Source organism: Syngnathoides biaculeatus, chromosome 3, assembly GCF_019802595.1.
Source record: "Syngnathoides biaculeatus isolate LvHL_M chromosome 3, ASM1980259v1, whole genome shotgun sequence".
NCBI lineage: Eukaryota > Metazoa > Chordata > Actinopteri > Syngnathiformes > Syngnathidae > Syngnathoides > Syngnathoides biaculeatus.
The window spans coordinates 19,561,883-19,578,404 of record NC_084642.1 but is presented as its reverse complement, the minus strand read 5'-3'; the positions used below and the strand labels follow the sequence as shown (position 1 = coordinate 19,578,404).

General features: G+C 42.4%; 1 protein-coding gene and 1 non-coding gene across 3 annotated transcripts in view; both read right to left on the bottom strand.

Moving 5' to 3' along the window:
- LOC133498178 (transcription initiation factor TFIID subunit 4-like) overlaps positions 1-16,427 on the bottom strand; it is a 138,233-nt gene extending 121,806 nt beyond the window's left edge. For both annotated transcript variants that reach the window (XM_061814710.1, XM_061814711.1), the window contains exons 1-3: positions 14,850-16,427; positions 11,337-11,521; positions 10,880-10,933 (exon numbers count right to left, since the gene is read on the bottom strand). In XM_061814710.1, coding sequence (XP_061670694.1) covers positions 10,880-10,933; positions 11,337-11,521; positions 14,850-16,239 — 1,629 coding nt within the window. In that variant the 5' untranslated portion in view covers positions 16,240-16,427. The remainder of the gene's footprint in view (positions 1-10,879; positions 10,934-11,336; positions 11,522-14,849) is intronic.
- Positions 6,946-7,018, bottom strand: trnat-ggu (transfer RNA threonine (anticodon GGU)). Its single transcript has one exon. It is a non-coding gene; the product is annotated as a tRNA-Thr (tRNA).
- Positions 16,428-16,522: the final 95 nt, after the last annotated feature.

Sequence of the window (16,522 nt, the reverse complement as noted above, 5' to 3'; positions counted from 1 at the left end):
TCTATGCTACAAAACCAGACCCACATTTGGTCCAAATCTGTAAAATTAGGCTAACTACAATAAATACTTCTTTTTTTAAAGTAGAAACATAAAGAGAGTTTTCTCACTGGGCGGAGTGTGGGGCAGGAGGTAGCGAAGGAAGAAGTGGAAGAAGAAGAAGGAGAACAAGAAGAACAAGAAGAAGAAGAAGAGGAGGCGGTCTGGAGGGCAGAGCCGGAAGGAGCAGGAGAGGGAGATGGCACCAGCTTGGCCGGGGTCAGCGCACACTGCCTAGTGGTCTGAGAGGTCACCGGAGACTGTCAGAAACAGGTAGAGAGAATAGGTGAGAAAAAGAGAAAACAAAGATATCACGATGGACGGTAAACAATATAGAGTCAACGCCATTCACAAACTCACCAACTTGCAAATCATTCTGCAGAACCTAGCAACTATTCAGTAAAATCCACTGGTACTCGGCTAAACTACAGTTGAAACTCGATGTTTTCATACACTATAAAAAGACATTTTTTTTTTCCCCTCGCTGTCCACCATCCCCGTCCACTCGGAGTGGACAGAGACGGTGGCCGGACAGTGGGTACCGAAAATCTGCAGATAACTGACGCCCATTATAATTGCATTGGCAAGAGAGACCTGCAGTTCTTTAAGAGGGGTTCCTTTGTGGCCTCCTGGATGAGTCATAGCTCTTCTCTCGGATTAACCTTGTAAAGGCTGGCCACTCCCACAAAGGTTTACTTCTGTTCCATATTTTCTTTATTTAAAGATAAAGGTTCTCCCTATGGTTCACTGAAATCTTAGAGCTTTCGAAATGTCTTGTGTAACCCTTTCCAGAATTATATCAATTACTTTATTTCGCAACTGGTCTGGAATTTATTTATCTTGTGTAATTATTTTGCAGCTTTTTTAGATGTTTTGTCCAATTTCATTTTGTCGGGACAGATTCTGTTCAAGTGATTTCTTGATTGAACAAGTCACGAGATAATCGGCCTTGGGGAAGTCAGTGAAAATTAGCTAAAAATTGTGGTCAGCCAAAATGTATTCATGCTTTAAAAAGGGGGATATTTGAATGAAGACACCATTTTAAAACAGTATTTTAAATTCACTTGGGTAATTTTTGTATATGTCAGTCTGATATTTACATTTAGCCAAGTATAGCAAATTTATTTACCTAGGGCATTTCATACACAAGGTCCTTTACAGGATTAAAAAGTTTTAAAAACAAAGAAATGAAAAATGAAAATGGAGAAAACAATAAAAATTGTAAAAGTACAATTAAAAGAGCATAGAGTGCAAGACATGTTTTAAAATCAAAATACTCTAAGAGGGAGGAGAAATAAGAAGAGGATTTAAAACCATTCTCACTCGGAGCTGATGTCACTCCTATTGGCATCCTATTCCATTTTTGTGCAGCGTAATAGATAAATGCTGCTTCACCATATTTGCTTTGGACTCTGTCTTCCACAATCAATGGCCATGATGGAAATGTGGACTCTTTTGAACGTTACTGTTATATTACCAAAAGGGTTTACATTTACCTTTGTGCACTTGAAAATATTATTGGAAATTGTGACTTTTAAATCAAGGTATCTAAAAAGGAAATGAATGACAAAAAAATATTCCTAAATAACAAAAAATGCATTATAATATAAACGATTAGAAATGAAATTATTATAGCTAACATCCATCAATTAAGGCAAACGGATGGATGGATAAATTATTATTTATCCCCTCCTTCCACGCACACATTGCCACAATGGTAACATATTAGCAGGTCGCCTCATTGCACCTCTCGCCTGGAAAAGCACAAGCAGGGGGAAGGGTGGGAATAAAATGGCATGGTGTTTATTCCCAGAGCTGTCGGGCCTGTCAGTCTTCCCATGATGCCTGAGGGGAGAAGAGGAAGGCGTAGTGATCTTCCTTCCTTCCTTCCATTCATAACCTCCTCAATCATTCATCAGCCTGCTGCTTGATTATTTTAAAAGGTTCAACACTGAGGTAGAAGGAGTGAGATGCGGTGACAGGGTGGCGTTGCTAGCGGTGGGATGAACCCTGTGCCCCCCTCCCCTCCACAACATCAACTCCACTCATGCAAACTTCCCCGGGCACTTTTGGATCCTGCTAAACTTTTAACAGAGGGGAAAATAACTCCCTCCTCCCTCACCAATCTACTTCTTTACAGTCTCTATTTGTGTGCATATGCAGTGCATTCATATGCCTCTATTAAACAGAATATTATCGATTGTAGGATTAATGTGTAAAAGTACAGTCATCCATTGTTCGTGCTGCCTACTCACCAATAGCATTTTAAAAGAGAATGTGGCAATGTGAATACTGCCCATGTTGGCCATGCTGGTGGATCCAAATCACCAACATCAAAAGCCCTGCCTGATAAAAAGTCAATGTGAGAGTACTCAATGTGGAGAGTTTGAACAACATTAGTGAATTAGTTTTGTCCCTGCATCGTAAAATGAGTCACTTCGTCGTTCAATTTAGAGGAGTCACCATCCAGCCACTGCTGGCTAAGAAGGGAGGGTCACAGATTCCCGCAGCTGCAGCAGGGAGCAGTGCATCAAGGGAGAGAAGACCCGGCGCCGCTTGGCATGTACGTGTGGGATGTCAATGTGTTCTGCAATTCACACTAGTTCTCGCAGTTCTTCATCAATGCACGAGCCCCTCATCCCAAGTTAGTTGTTTCATGTCAAGTGGCAACAGCGCTGGCTATGCCCAGGACCGCAGCTCGTCATATGGGGACTCAAAACAAAAACAGTCACGCCTACCCCAATATTAACTTAAGGGTTGTACATCAGTTCAAGTTTGTCACTTACGACAAAAGGTGAGTTATGTAATTTAGACCAATTTGTCCAGCTTTTGAAATTTGTTACAATTATCTGACAACTTAATTTAGCCTACGAATAATTACGAACAAAGATTTTGAGTGTTACGGTTACCATAAACAAGTTGGAATCTCAGAAAAGTCCATTTTCTTAGCTTCTAAAGTCCTAAAGAGGCTTCTTGACAATTACAGTATAATATGAGAATAATCTCAACACTTTTGCTAGAATTGATGACGACATTATTTGAAATTTAAAATAGTTTGTACACTCACATCTCGGTGAAAAAAGTAAAATGTTTCAATATCTCTAGGCTGACACTGAAAGCATTGCAAATGCTACTGGCAAGAACATCAATCAGTCAGTATTCCACAGTGATGGTTTCCTTTTTACAGTTCAATAGTAAAACGAAGGTTTGTTATTAATATCCACATAAAATTTAGGCCTACTGTATTTGTTGGCTGCATTCAACGTCGTGTTGGTAACACAATAGAATTTTTACTTCTTGTCCTCAGTGAAAAATGCTGAAGATAAACTTCCCCCAAAAAATGTTTGGTAATAACACTATTGTTGAGGGAAAATAACTAACTAGTAATTAACTAGCAGAACTACAGGCTGATTACTTGATGGTTTGAAGAATATTCTAGCAAGTTTGTGTTCAAACTGTGTAACTAGTTTTTGGTAATCCTGATGAAACTAAAACGGGAAACATTTAGTCAAATTTAACCATATGTCCGGCGATGAGAAAAAAACGTTTGCAAGATATGTTTCAACTGTTATTTATGGAACTGTAGCTCATTCTGGTTGTGTTTTTGTGTACATCCTTACTGGCCTTTTACCAGTTATCTGGTGTTACGCTCTTATTTTCTGACATTAGCTCTTTTTTCTTACTCTCCACTGTGTTGTGCTTTCCCACGGCCGTCGGGAGCCTGTTGAGGATTTTTTTTTAAAAGCTAAAGATATCAGAAAGTCGCGTGAAACCTCTCTGTTTTTATTTCAACGGTGGGATGCGACACAGATTTCACCTGCTACTTGGGTAACATGAGTCAGGCCATGCTGCAGAAGTGTCAATTCTGGTTTCATATCAAATGTATTTTTTATAGTGCATGTAAACATCTGCTTTAAACTGTATATGATAATATCAATCCATCCATACATTTTGTGAGACACTTCTCCTAACATGGGTCGTCGGAGTGATGGAGCCCATTCCACCTATCTTCGGGCAGGAGGCGGAGTACACCCAGAACTCGTTGCCAGCCAATCGCAGGCACATACAAACAAACAATAATTCGCACTCACATTCACACCTAGGGACAATTTAGAGTCTTCAATTAACCTACCATGAAAGTTTTTGGGATGTGGGAGGAAACCGGAGTGCCCTGACAAAACTGACATAGGCATGTGGGGAACATGCAAACTCCACATATGTGGAGTCAAATTTGGTCAAATCCTTAGAACTGTGGGGCAGATGTGCAAACCAGTTATCCACCGTGGCGCCGTATTATTATTATTCAAATTATTTTAATTGTATTCATGTGATTCTGTGGCGATTGCAGCAACATAAATTACATATAATAATAATAATAATGTATAGACAATGAACAGTGTTACAGTTATAAAGGAATAGTTCGGATGGATGGTTCCAAGCATGCGGTGAAGACGGTAATATGCTGCCCTCCAGTGTCAGTTACGTGTGATAACACCAATGAAAGTCGAAATTGACGGCGGTTTCAAGGGGCCATGATCCGTTGTGAAATTAGGTTTTTCCATGTATTATGTACCAATGTGGGTCTTTGGACGGTCAACCATCCAATTACGTGTGAACTTACACAAACAAGTAGGCTGTTTTTTGTGTGAGTTACCTATTTTCCCTAATGTGACATGCAGCAAAACTCAAGAATGAGTTGCTCACAGACAGTTAGTGATCTGTTCTGAATTCCAATGACTCAATACGGCTACTTAACATAATAACTACGTCTACAATGAGTTTCTCCGTCCATAAATTTTTAATAATTAAATTAATCGAGGCGGCACTGTGGAGGTAAGAGCATCTGTCACACAGATCTGGGGAGTGAGGTTCAAATCCCAGCCTCGCCTGTGTGGAGTTTGGAGGTTCTCCCCATGCCTGTATAGGCTTTCTCCTGTTTCCTCTCACATACCCAAAACATCCATTAATTGGAGACTCTAAATTGCCCGTAGTTGAGAATGTGAGTGCGACTGTTGTCTGTCTCTATGTGCCATGCAATAGGCTGGCAACCAGTTCAGGGCGCCCCAACCTCCTGCCTGTTGATAGCTGGGATAGGCTCCATCCAGCACTCCCCCCGAACCTTGTGAGGATAAGCGGCTAAGAAAATGGATGGAAGGATTTCAGATCTTAACAGAGAGCCAACCTTCTTCTTAGTTCATTTTAAGAGGGTAGAATTTATGAAAGAGAGGCCTTGCAGCTCAGTGGTTAGAGCACTGGTTTGGTAAACCAGGGGGTGTGGGTTCGTATCCCACTGGGGCCTCCACTCCCTGAAAAGGGTTGCGTCAGGAAAGGCATCCGGTGTATAAAAAAAAAAATATATATATATATATATTGTGCCAAACATATATATGTGTTCATCTGAAATGACATGCTGTGGTGACCCCAAAAGGGACAAGCTGAAAGAAACACACACAGAATTTATGAGAGTCTGCACTTACATACAGACTTCCAGTGTGTTTATTCAAAATCAAACCATCTAAAAGCAGTATGTTTTAAAAGGTAAAATAAATGGCTAATTATCTTGTCAACGAGGCTTTGGCACCATCTTATCGTGTCTCGGGCCATTTTAGAAAGACTACAAAAACAGCAAAGCAGCAATTTATTGGGGATGAATGAGGTAAGATAACTTTCTCCCAAAAGTCTGAGAATAAGTGAATGAATCTGTGAATGGTGAACCTTGAATATGCAGTAGTCAAAACTTGTCACGAAAAGGCTCATTCAAGTTGCTTGAGTAAAATGCTGACAAATTTAATATTGGGAGTCTGACGTTATACATTCTGTGTTCATTTTTTTCACATGAATAAATGGGCAAAATGTTGGATGTTGTGAGGGAGGACCTGAGGGCAGTGGGTGTTAGAGAGGAGGATGCACGAGATAGGCTTAAATAGAAAAAGATGACACGCTGTGGCGACCCCTAATGGGACAAGCCGAAAAAAAAAAGAAGAAATGGGTCAAATGTACCGGTTGGACCACAGACATTGAAACTTGCCCACTTAAATGATTTAATGTAAAATCAAACTATGAGTAGTAAAGAGGAGTTACAGACCTATATAAACACTATCAAATTTTATGGGATGTTCTGCTTATTCCGAGTTTAGGGATTTTAATACCGCTATACTCAATCGGGTTCATTTCTATTTCGCTGGTGTCAGGCCAAAACTCCCTATGACCACATTTATTCAATTTGCTATTTTTTCACAGATTTATGCGATTAGTCAGTCCCTTTTTGCAAATTATTGATCAAAGTCTTCAAAATGGCTTGACCTCTGAATGGTAATGGCTCAACAACAAAGATCCAGGGTTTTTTTTGTTTGTTTTTGGGTGTGTTTTTTTTTTTTTTGGTGTGTTTGGGAAATTACGTGTAATTTGCCCGATGCCAGCAAACATATAATTCAACATTATCTCTTTTTCAATGAGTACTGTCTCCACAGGTGATAATAGATAAATCTCCATCAATAATTCAGTTACTCATCCAAGAAGACCCCGTGTACTGATTGGGCAGCACCCTGTGATATTAATGCACTTTTTAATCACAGCCTGATATACACAACAATAATATTAATGGGTATTAATTTGCCATAAATACATTCAAATTAGTGTGGGAAAGTGCTGCACCGATTAAAAAAATTGGCAGACACATATAGTATATTGATGTAAAATTCTAATTTAACAACTATGTATCGGAGACTGGAACGCAGTTTCCCTATCGGTAATGTCCATAGAATTCACGCGTTCCAGTGTTGTACTGTGTTTGTCTTCCTTTCGGCTTGTCCCTTTCGGGGTCGCCACAGTGTATCATCTCAGATGAACGCATATATATGTTTGGCACAATTTTTACGCCGGATGCCCTTCCTGACGCAACCTGAGTGGAGGCCCCAGTGGGATACGAACCCACAACCTCTGGTTTACCAAACCAGTGCTCTAACCACTGAGCTACGGGGCCTCGCAGTGTTATACTGTGGGCATCGTAATATTTGGGTCAACTGGACAAGTAAAATGTTTGAAAGTACCATTTGAAAACCCCTCCTGGAAACTGTCACCTTCTCGTGTTGGAGGGGTTTAGGCATCCCAAAGATCCTAGGAGCTAAGTTGTCTGGGGCTTGACGGCCCCGGTAGGATCACCCATTGCAAACAGGACATAGGTGAGGGACCAGACAAAGCACGGCAAAAAGATGCCTATGATGAGAAATATAAATGAATTAAAGTTTCCCTTGCCCGAACACGGGTCACCAAGGGCCCCCTCTGAAGCCAGGCCTGGAGGTGGGGGGTTGAGGGAGAGCGCCTCGTGGCCAGACATGCAAACATGGGCACACCCTCAAAGGGTAACGTGGGTCCACCTTCCCTTGGGCTCACCCTCTGTGGGAGGGGTAATAGGAGTCTGGTGCAGTCTTAGCTGGGCTGGAACCTTTGCGATCCGATCCCCGGCTACAGAAGCTGGCTCGAGGGACGTGGACTGTCACCTCTCTGGCAGGAAAAGAACTCGAGCTGGTGTGTGAGGTTGAAAAGTTTTGAGTTGAGCTCACCTCCACACACTGCTTGGGCTCTGGTACCAGTACTCTCAAGAGGGGTTGGACTCTCTTCCACTCAGGAGTGGGCCATGGTGAGAGGCGCCAAGCACGTGTGGATATACTTCTCGCCCCGCAGCTCAGCGCCTGTATGTTGGGGTTCATCCCGGTCGAAGAGAGGGTAGCCTCCCTCCGCCTTCGGGAGAGAACAGGTCCTCACTTTTTGTGCCTGTGCACCAAACAACAGTTCAGAGTACCCACCCTTTTTAGAGTCCTAAGAGGAGGTGCTGGAGAACCCTCACCCTAGGGACTCCATCATTCTGCTGGGGGACTTCAATGCTCACCTGGGCAATGACAGTGAGACTTGTGGACTTGGTAAAGGAGTTCGACCCTGTCCCGCGAGGAATCCTCTGGAGGGATGCTTCGGGCATATGGGGGTACCAGACACCCTGATACGTGCTGTTCCCTCCATGTACAATGGGCGTCAGAGTTTTGTCCATACTGCCAGCAGGAAGTTGCACTTGTTTCCAGTGAGGGTTGGACACAGTCAAGGCTGTCCTTGGTCACCAATTTTATTCATAGGTTTTATGGACAGAATTTCTAGGCACCACCGAGGCATAGAGGGGGTCCAATTGTTGGCCTCACTATTGCATCTCTGCTTCTTGCAGAGATGCGCTTCTGTTGGCCTCATGAAGCCGTGATCCCCAATTTTCACTGGAGCAGTTCGCAGCCGAGTGTGAAGCGGCTAGGATGAGAATCAGCACCTTGAAATCCGAGACCATGATCCTCAGTCAGAAAAGGGTGGTATACCTTCTCCAGGTCCGAGATGAGATCCTGCTCCAAGTGAAGGAGCTCAAGTATCTTGTTCACGAGTGAGGGAAGAAGAGAGAGCGACAGCGTGATTTGGGCAGCATCATTTCAATTCCTGCTCAGTGATGGTGTCGACATGTTCCCTGCAACTGACTGGCAACCAGTTCAGGGAGTAGTCCACCGTTTGTCCAAAGCTAGCTGGGAAAGGCTCCAGCACTCCCTCTTGTGAGAATGAGTGGATCAGATAATGGATAGATGGATGGAACTAAATCCTATAAAACAATAACTTTCCTTATCCATCAATTAAGGCAAAATTTAGTGTTTTTGATACTGTGAGACATTTTGTGAATTTTGTGACATTTCATTGTGATCTTAAAGGTCTATTCCAGAGGACCTATATGTTATTTGAATATCACACAAACGTAACTAATTTTTCATAAAAAATGAAATGAAAATTCTCAACACAAGAGAAATGAAATAAATTAGCGCCAAAGTGCACATTTTCTTTGTAATCCGAATGCCTCCGATGTCTGTTTCAAATCGAGGCTCTGTTGAAGCTGCTTCCGTGAGACGTCACGCCAAGACAACCCCAGTAAGGACTAAGGCTTCCTACGGCACAAACATCAACATCATATACTCTGCAAGTGGGATCTTACGAGAGAGAGAGAGAGCAGTGATGAAGAGGTTTTTATGGAATGCAAGATGGGAATTGAAGAGGAGGATTTTTTTTTATTCTTCCTGTGTTTGAAAAACATCCCATGCAGGTGGAATTCAACCATATATATTCGAACCTGCATTGACGAATGCAACACAAGGACAGGATTAGGCGAGACCTAACGAAGTTGACGTGAACCTTCGCACCCAAAACACAAACTGGTAGTTGCCTCAAGAAAACGTGTAAACGTCTCATGGTGCTTGCACAACACAGTGAGTCATTTGTTGTTGTTGTCATATTAGCGACTGAGTCGGCGAAAAACATAAACTGAAACCTTCGATATCAGTCAGCATTTAAAGATCACATGTTTATTGGCCATTCTTCGCGTTACTTACCTGCATTTAGCCCATATTTTTAAATAATGCACCGAACACTTGAGAGCACACACTGCTGTAGTCGAATTTCGAATCGAAGACCTCAGCGTCAACAGTACACTAACTTTGTACAGTGTCCAAATTTCGTCACCTCCGAAACATCACATGGATACAGATATTGGCTGTCATATATATCTGTATCGCTATTGTACTTACATTTAAAGCAAGGTAGACACTTGTCAATACTAAACAATTGAACACGTACGTACATACGCATGTACTTACTTGCTACCGAAGCCAAGTGAACGCTGCACCGGGTTTTCAAAGCATTCCTTCGTGAAATGCTTGGAACATATTACTGTCTACTTTTATTTGTAAGTCCATTCTGCCCGCTTTGTCTTCTTAAACCTGGTCCATAACCTGCCTATCTGTTCATCTTTCGGCTATTCATGTAAGCTGACACAACGTTTGACACAGAACAGCCGTATACAACACACATTCTCACCATCTTTGCTAGCTTTTTCACTCTCTGGCTAAATGTTGTCGGGATGTGATGTCACATTCCGGGGAGTTACGGAACTTGTCTAATCTAAGTGACATTTCAAACAAAATCTTGACATTGACTTTGACGCTAATTTATTTCATTTCTGTTGTGTTTAGAATTTTTTTTAATATTTTTAAAATAAATTTTGTCTACATTTGTATGATAGACAATAAAATACATTTCCTCTGTATTAGACCTTTAAGTTTGACGATTAAATTTTAGCTCAATGTTGATCTTTTTTTCCTGTCATCGGCTCTTATGTTGGACGGAAGATTAAAATAAACACTAAAAAGCATCAGTGCAAAAGTGCAACCAACCGTTTACCTTGTTATATGCCTCAGTGTTGGCATATTTTATTGTTCCACTCACCCAATTGACTGAGAGTTGGCCTCTCTGAAGCTCCGAGCGGTGTAGGCCAGTGATTGCAACTTCAGGGAGCAGGACAGACTTTTCTGCATTGTAAAAGCCTCCTTTGCGCAATAAAATCTTATTCCAAGTATTGTAATGAGACGACTGGTCATTAATTTTAACAAAGTAAAGACACTTTTATTCACCGCTGTTGGACACAAGCATGTCTTTGTGTGAGTTCTTCTTTGTTGGTTTTCACCTGTTCTTACTTGGCATTTCCAGACTGTAGCCATCAAAACTGGGACCCAGAATTAATATATTTGAACAATTCCAGGAGAACTGGAATGTTAGTCCCGGTTCCAATTGGTTCTTGATGCCAACCCTAGTGGGGCTTACCACTCGGAGATTGACTCACCAAACATTTGGTGTCTGGCAATTATTAATTTCAGACCCTGGTTAATGCCACCACTAAAGGGTACCGGTCACATAAAATTTTTGCAACTTAGCATTGGCATACCTGTAGCACAGTGGTAACATAGCATATCTGTGTTGGCTTCTCATGGCATACCTGTAGCACAGTGGTAGCATAGCATATCTGTCTTGACTTCTCAGTACAATGCGGCTAAAGTGGAAAAAAACGTTTTGACATTAACAGCAGTTAGCGTCGTTTTACACTATCCATATATATAAAGCAATCAATATCCATATCCTTTTGGATATGGGTGGATAGATATTACACATTTCTTCTCACGTTTGGGGGACAATAAAATATTTTAAAATGGTACTTCAAATCAGTAAGATCTTGCTAGATTAATCCTCACAAGTGTGTTTTTTGAACTTTCTTGGAGGTTTTGTGTGTATTTTTGTCGTGATGGACCCCCACAATGTGTCTGACACTTTCGGTCGTAATGCTAATATGTTACCGAAAAATTTGAACAGGTTATTGACTTCCATTATTTCCTATGAGAAATTTGTAGAATGTACATTGGAATGCATTTTGCAATATTTGTAAAGGTTCACCTTACCTGCGGAGTGGTGACTCTGAAGGAGGCCACCGTGGTGGGAGTGGCTGGGCGCGGCGAGATGTTATTCTGGGCCTGGGCCTGACCCTGAGACTGCGCCTGAGCCTGAGCTTGAGCTTGAGCTTGCGCTAAAGCCTGCTGAGGAACCAACACCAGCTGGCCCAGCTCGGTCCGTACCAGCACCATGCCTGAGGAATCATGGAGAAATTAGAGGAAATTGTAGGGAGGCAGAGACAAGCTGGAGAGGAAACCAGCAGTATGCATTCACAACAGAACCAGATCTAATTTTTTTTAAATGGAATTTATCCCAAAAATTGTGTTGCAAATGTGAAATTACTGACAATGTGTGCATTGATACAGTTTAGGGTTTGGTTAAAGTCAATTAAATTTTATTGCGGAGGCCCCTTAGTGCTTAAACTAATTTGAACTTGCAAAAAATGTAAGCTGCACTTATCTGTATGATTTTTTTCAGGCTGTTGTTTTGTTTGTAGGTTTGTTTTTTTTTTGGGGGGGGGCTTTTTATACCATTAAAACAGACAAATTGTATACAATACAAGGCGAATAACTGTAATTTTGTCAGTAGTTTAACAGCATTTAATTTTCAATTTGTTGCCCCATTTTGTACTGTATGAGTTCATTTTTTCGATATTTCTTAAAATTCATATTTAGCTTTCCACTCCATTTCAATACATTTTGGTGTTTTTTTTATTTTGTATCATCAAGACAAACTTGATCAAAATCGTATTAGGTTTTTGGATTACTGTTTGCATTTGTATGACAAATAAGATAAGTAAATCCAAAATAAGGCAAAAAAAAAAAAAAAAAAAAAAGGAAAACTAAAAATGAAAAAAAAAAGTCAAAATTTCTGATACATTTACCGGTACTTTTTCCGATTTTTTTTTACATTTGAGACAAAAATTAGGTAAAAAAAATAAAGACTTACTATTTGTTTATATTTTTCTTTTTCTTCCTTGTTGATAAAAAATAAGGAAAAGAAATGTGGGGGATGTACAGTACATATCCCAAGGCTTTTCCCCTTTATTTTTATGTGATTAAAACAAACAAATTTGATACATCCATCCATCCATTTTCTGAGCCTCACAAGGGTCACAGGAATGTTGGACCCTATCCCAACTATCATTGGGCAGGAGGAGGAGTACACCCTGAACTGGTTGCCAGGACACCGCACATAGAGACAAACAACCATCGCACTCACAATCACACTTAAGGGTATTTTGGAGACTCCAATTAATGCACGTTTTTGGGATGTAGGATGAAACTGATGTGCCTAGAGAAAACCCATGAGGGCACAGGGAGAACATTGAAACTCCACACAGGCGGGGCCGGGATTTGAACCCCAATCTTCAGAACTGTGAGGCTAATGATCTAACCCGTCGTACCATGTGCCGCTTATTCGATACAAAGTAAGGCAAAAAAAAAAAATCTAAGAACTGACTTTTCCCTACATTTTACTTGTCTTTAGTTTGTTTTTAATTTAACCTTTTTTTTAGTATCATAAAGACAGACCAATTTGATACAAAACACCCATCCATCCATTTTCTGAGCCTCTTATCCTCACAAGGCTCACAGGAATACCGGAGCCTATCCCAGCTGTTTTCAGGCAGGAGGCGGGTTACACTCAAAACTGGTTGCCAGCCAATGGCAGAGCACATAGAGACAGACAACAGTCACACTCACAATCGCACTTAAGGGCAATTTAGAGTCTCAGATTAATGGATGTTTTGGGAATGTGGGAGGAAATCGAAGTTTGACACAAACTAGTGAAAAAGAACCTTTATAAAAACCTCAGAATTAATCCAAACTTTGATCCACAACAAACAACCACTGCTCTAAATTAGTAATTCTGAACTAGTGGTTTCGCCGAGTCAGTTTGGGTGGCTAGAAAATAGGTAGTAAAACATTACAAGGGGTAACGACATTTGAGGTCTCAAGGTTACAAACAGCTCACAATTAACTAGTTTACTGGGCATCGTAAAAATACATCATTTCGCACAAGAAGCAAAGCCATGTTGAGAAGGCACGCTCAGAGACTGCTGTACATAATGGGGTTTTTTTTAATTGTAATTATGGGTTAGATTCACATTTTAAAATTTGGTTTGTCGCTGCCATAACAACAGAATTACTTCTTAAATTGAGAACTGCCTGCAGTGAAATAATCAGTGTCCATCCCAGGTCTTTTATTTGGGAAAATAACATTATTTTGACAGGCACGTATCAGAAACTATTGTTTGGTGTCTAACAGTACATGAATTCATATTCAGTACACTTTTGTACCATACAGAGTTGTCACATGGTAAAGGACACAAAGTGTAAGTATGTCATGTTCTAGAAAGCTACCATGTTAACAAATACAGTGTAGCTCAGCCTCTGGCTGCAGACACCCTAGCAAGCCTTTTTATGATACACTATGCTCATTGGAATAACAGTTCAGATTATTTAAAAAATAAATAAATAAATAAATAAATGAATAAATAAATAAAAGCACAATCTCTCACACAATTCCCCTGACTGCCCTATATTACATTGCTATTCGTTTTCATACATACAATTCTAACATTTATAATATAGTGGTTGCACCTGTCTGCAACTTTGGATGCAACAAAAAAATAGAACAGTCCCGAAAACTCTCTCTGTATCTGTTACATTTGCGCAGATTCCAATATAAATGTGAACGAATGTGTTAGTGTCGTGGGAATTCTCGAAAATAGTTAGACCGTTCCGTGTATATTTGTATTTTTATGGATCAGTGGGGATGTTGTTCACAGGGGAGTTTGAAAGAATCCAGAGAATTGTCGTGTGCTCCTCGTACAGGTTCTCTCAGAAACACATCACCTATTGGTCTTGGAAGAGGGGGATCTTCAAAACAGAAAAGTGTTGAAGTCATACAGTATGTGTGTATTTTTATATGACAATGCAGACACACAGGCAGTGTTCACTGGGTAGTGTGACAGCCCCGGGAACTGTCTGTGTTTCCACCACATTTGCAAAAGTTCCCACAGAAGTGTGCACTGGTTGGTCTTTGACACGTCATGGGAAATTTCATAATAATGAATGTGTAAAACAGTAAGAATGATAACACAGTGCATATTAAATATAAGAAACAGAAGTCATACAGAAGTCAGGCGGTGGCTGCAATTGCAAAAACTAGTACTAGGAATGTACAACATAAAATACAATTTCCATTTTCTCTGAAATAATGATGGAATAATCGTCCATTTATTAATGTATTACAGGCTACTAATACGTTTTGCAAAGATGTTGCAAAGATGCAAACATAATGTGACTGAAAATTATTATGAGAATACTTCTGATCAAATTTGACTCAGAACATAATAAAAGTGCTTGTAAAATTGAGAGCATATAAGGTTATTTATGCAGAATTTGTACTTTGTTACTTATCAACACTGCAGTAATGTAGTGTCTATCACCAATGCTGTGACATTGAATAAAAAAGTAGGTGGGGGGTGTCAAGCACCTGGATGTGGCAAGCCTTACCAGATGGGATGGTGAACCCAGGGGGCAGCTGGATGGTGGTCTGCTGCTGGGGCGGTCTGACGATCAGCTGCGGTGCTACAATTCTTTGAGCCGTGGTCACAGCTGGCCGGGTCGGGGTCAGAGTGGTTGGCGAGGCTGCGGCTGGAGCCGGAGGGATGGCGGGGACGGCGGGTGTAGCGGGGATGGATGTGATCGGCCGGACCGCGCTTATGGCGGTGGTCACCGATATGGTCTGACCACCAACACTGCCTGTTGTCGCTGAGGCGGCCGCTATAGTCGTGGTGGTGGTGGTCGTAGTAGCGGTGGTGGTTAAAGGTTGAGTGACTGTGTTGGTGGTAGTGTTAGTCGTGGGTGTTGTTGTCACGGCATTAGAGCTAACAATGTTTATGACAGAGCTTGTGGTGACAATTTCGGACTGACATTCGCTGGGAGCTCCTGCAGGCTCTGGGGCGACTTTAGTGTGGTTCTCTTGTGCAGGTGGTGAGGAAGAAGTGGAGGACGATGGGGGCGAGTTGACAGGGGACGTCTGAGCACCCTGCTGGGCCAACGCCGACACGCTGGTCCCGTTCTGGGCGATGCTGGCCACGATGTGACTGGGAAGTCTGTGCAAGGCGATGGTGGGGGTGCCCCGGTCCAAGGCAATGGCCGACTGACCCGCAGGCAGGCTGGCTTTGGCGAGGGTGAACGTCGACGTATTGATGGCTGCGGTGCTCGCCGGCTGGTGGTCCGCGGGGCTGCCGCCGGCGTCGTCGGCCCCCGCCACGGGGCTGCTACCGCTGCTGTTCCCTCGGGTCGTCACGGCAGCGGCACCGTTCAAACTCTTAATCCGAGCCGAGGCGCTTCGTCGCGGAGTGGCCGGGCGTCGTTTCGAAGCGTCCGAGTATGGCTCACCTGAGTCCGGGGAAGCATTCAATGGGCGGCCAGAGGTGGCCGCGGTGCTGATGTTGCTGGCCGGCGGAGAAGTTGACACGCCGGACACGGGCAGTGTTGTGATGGATGCTCCATGTGATTGAGAGCCGCTATTGCTGGCAGCAGCGACGCCGTCGGAGGGCTCACCGGGGGTTGGGGTGCAGCCCAGGGAAAGAGACTTGACAGTTTTATCCGCGCCAACGTCCGTGCAGTTTAATTCCTGGCGCATGTCGGGTTTATTACGGCGCCCTTGTTGTTGTTGATGATCTAGTGTTGGGGAGCCCACCGGAGCTGGTAGCGTTTTCTCCAAGTGATGGTTAGCGGGGGCAACGGAGCCAGCACCTCGGCTCTCCTCGGTTTTCCCCGCCGAATTGCTCTGGCCAGCCAGCTGAGACTCCAGCGAGCCCACCAAGTCGCTCACAGCCTTCTCATCCACCTCGGAAGAGAGCATATCTTCCAGGGGGTCGGAGGCACCCGCCATCTCTGATCTCCAATTGCTGTCTTTTTATTTTTATTGTGCGCATGCGTGTTACCAGGCATTGTGGGAATGGGTCTGACGTCATTGGACATTTTAGAGGAGGGAAGCGAAGTGGTCGTGTTCCTTGTTCCTTTTCAGTTCTTAATTATTGATACAGTCGAACGGTAATCGCAATGACGTACAGGATGTTTTCACACGCCAATAACCTTGTAATATTCGAAAAGAAAAAAAAACATTATACCGAATGTTACAATTTGCACTAGATCGAAGAAATTATGGGGCAGGG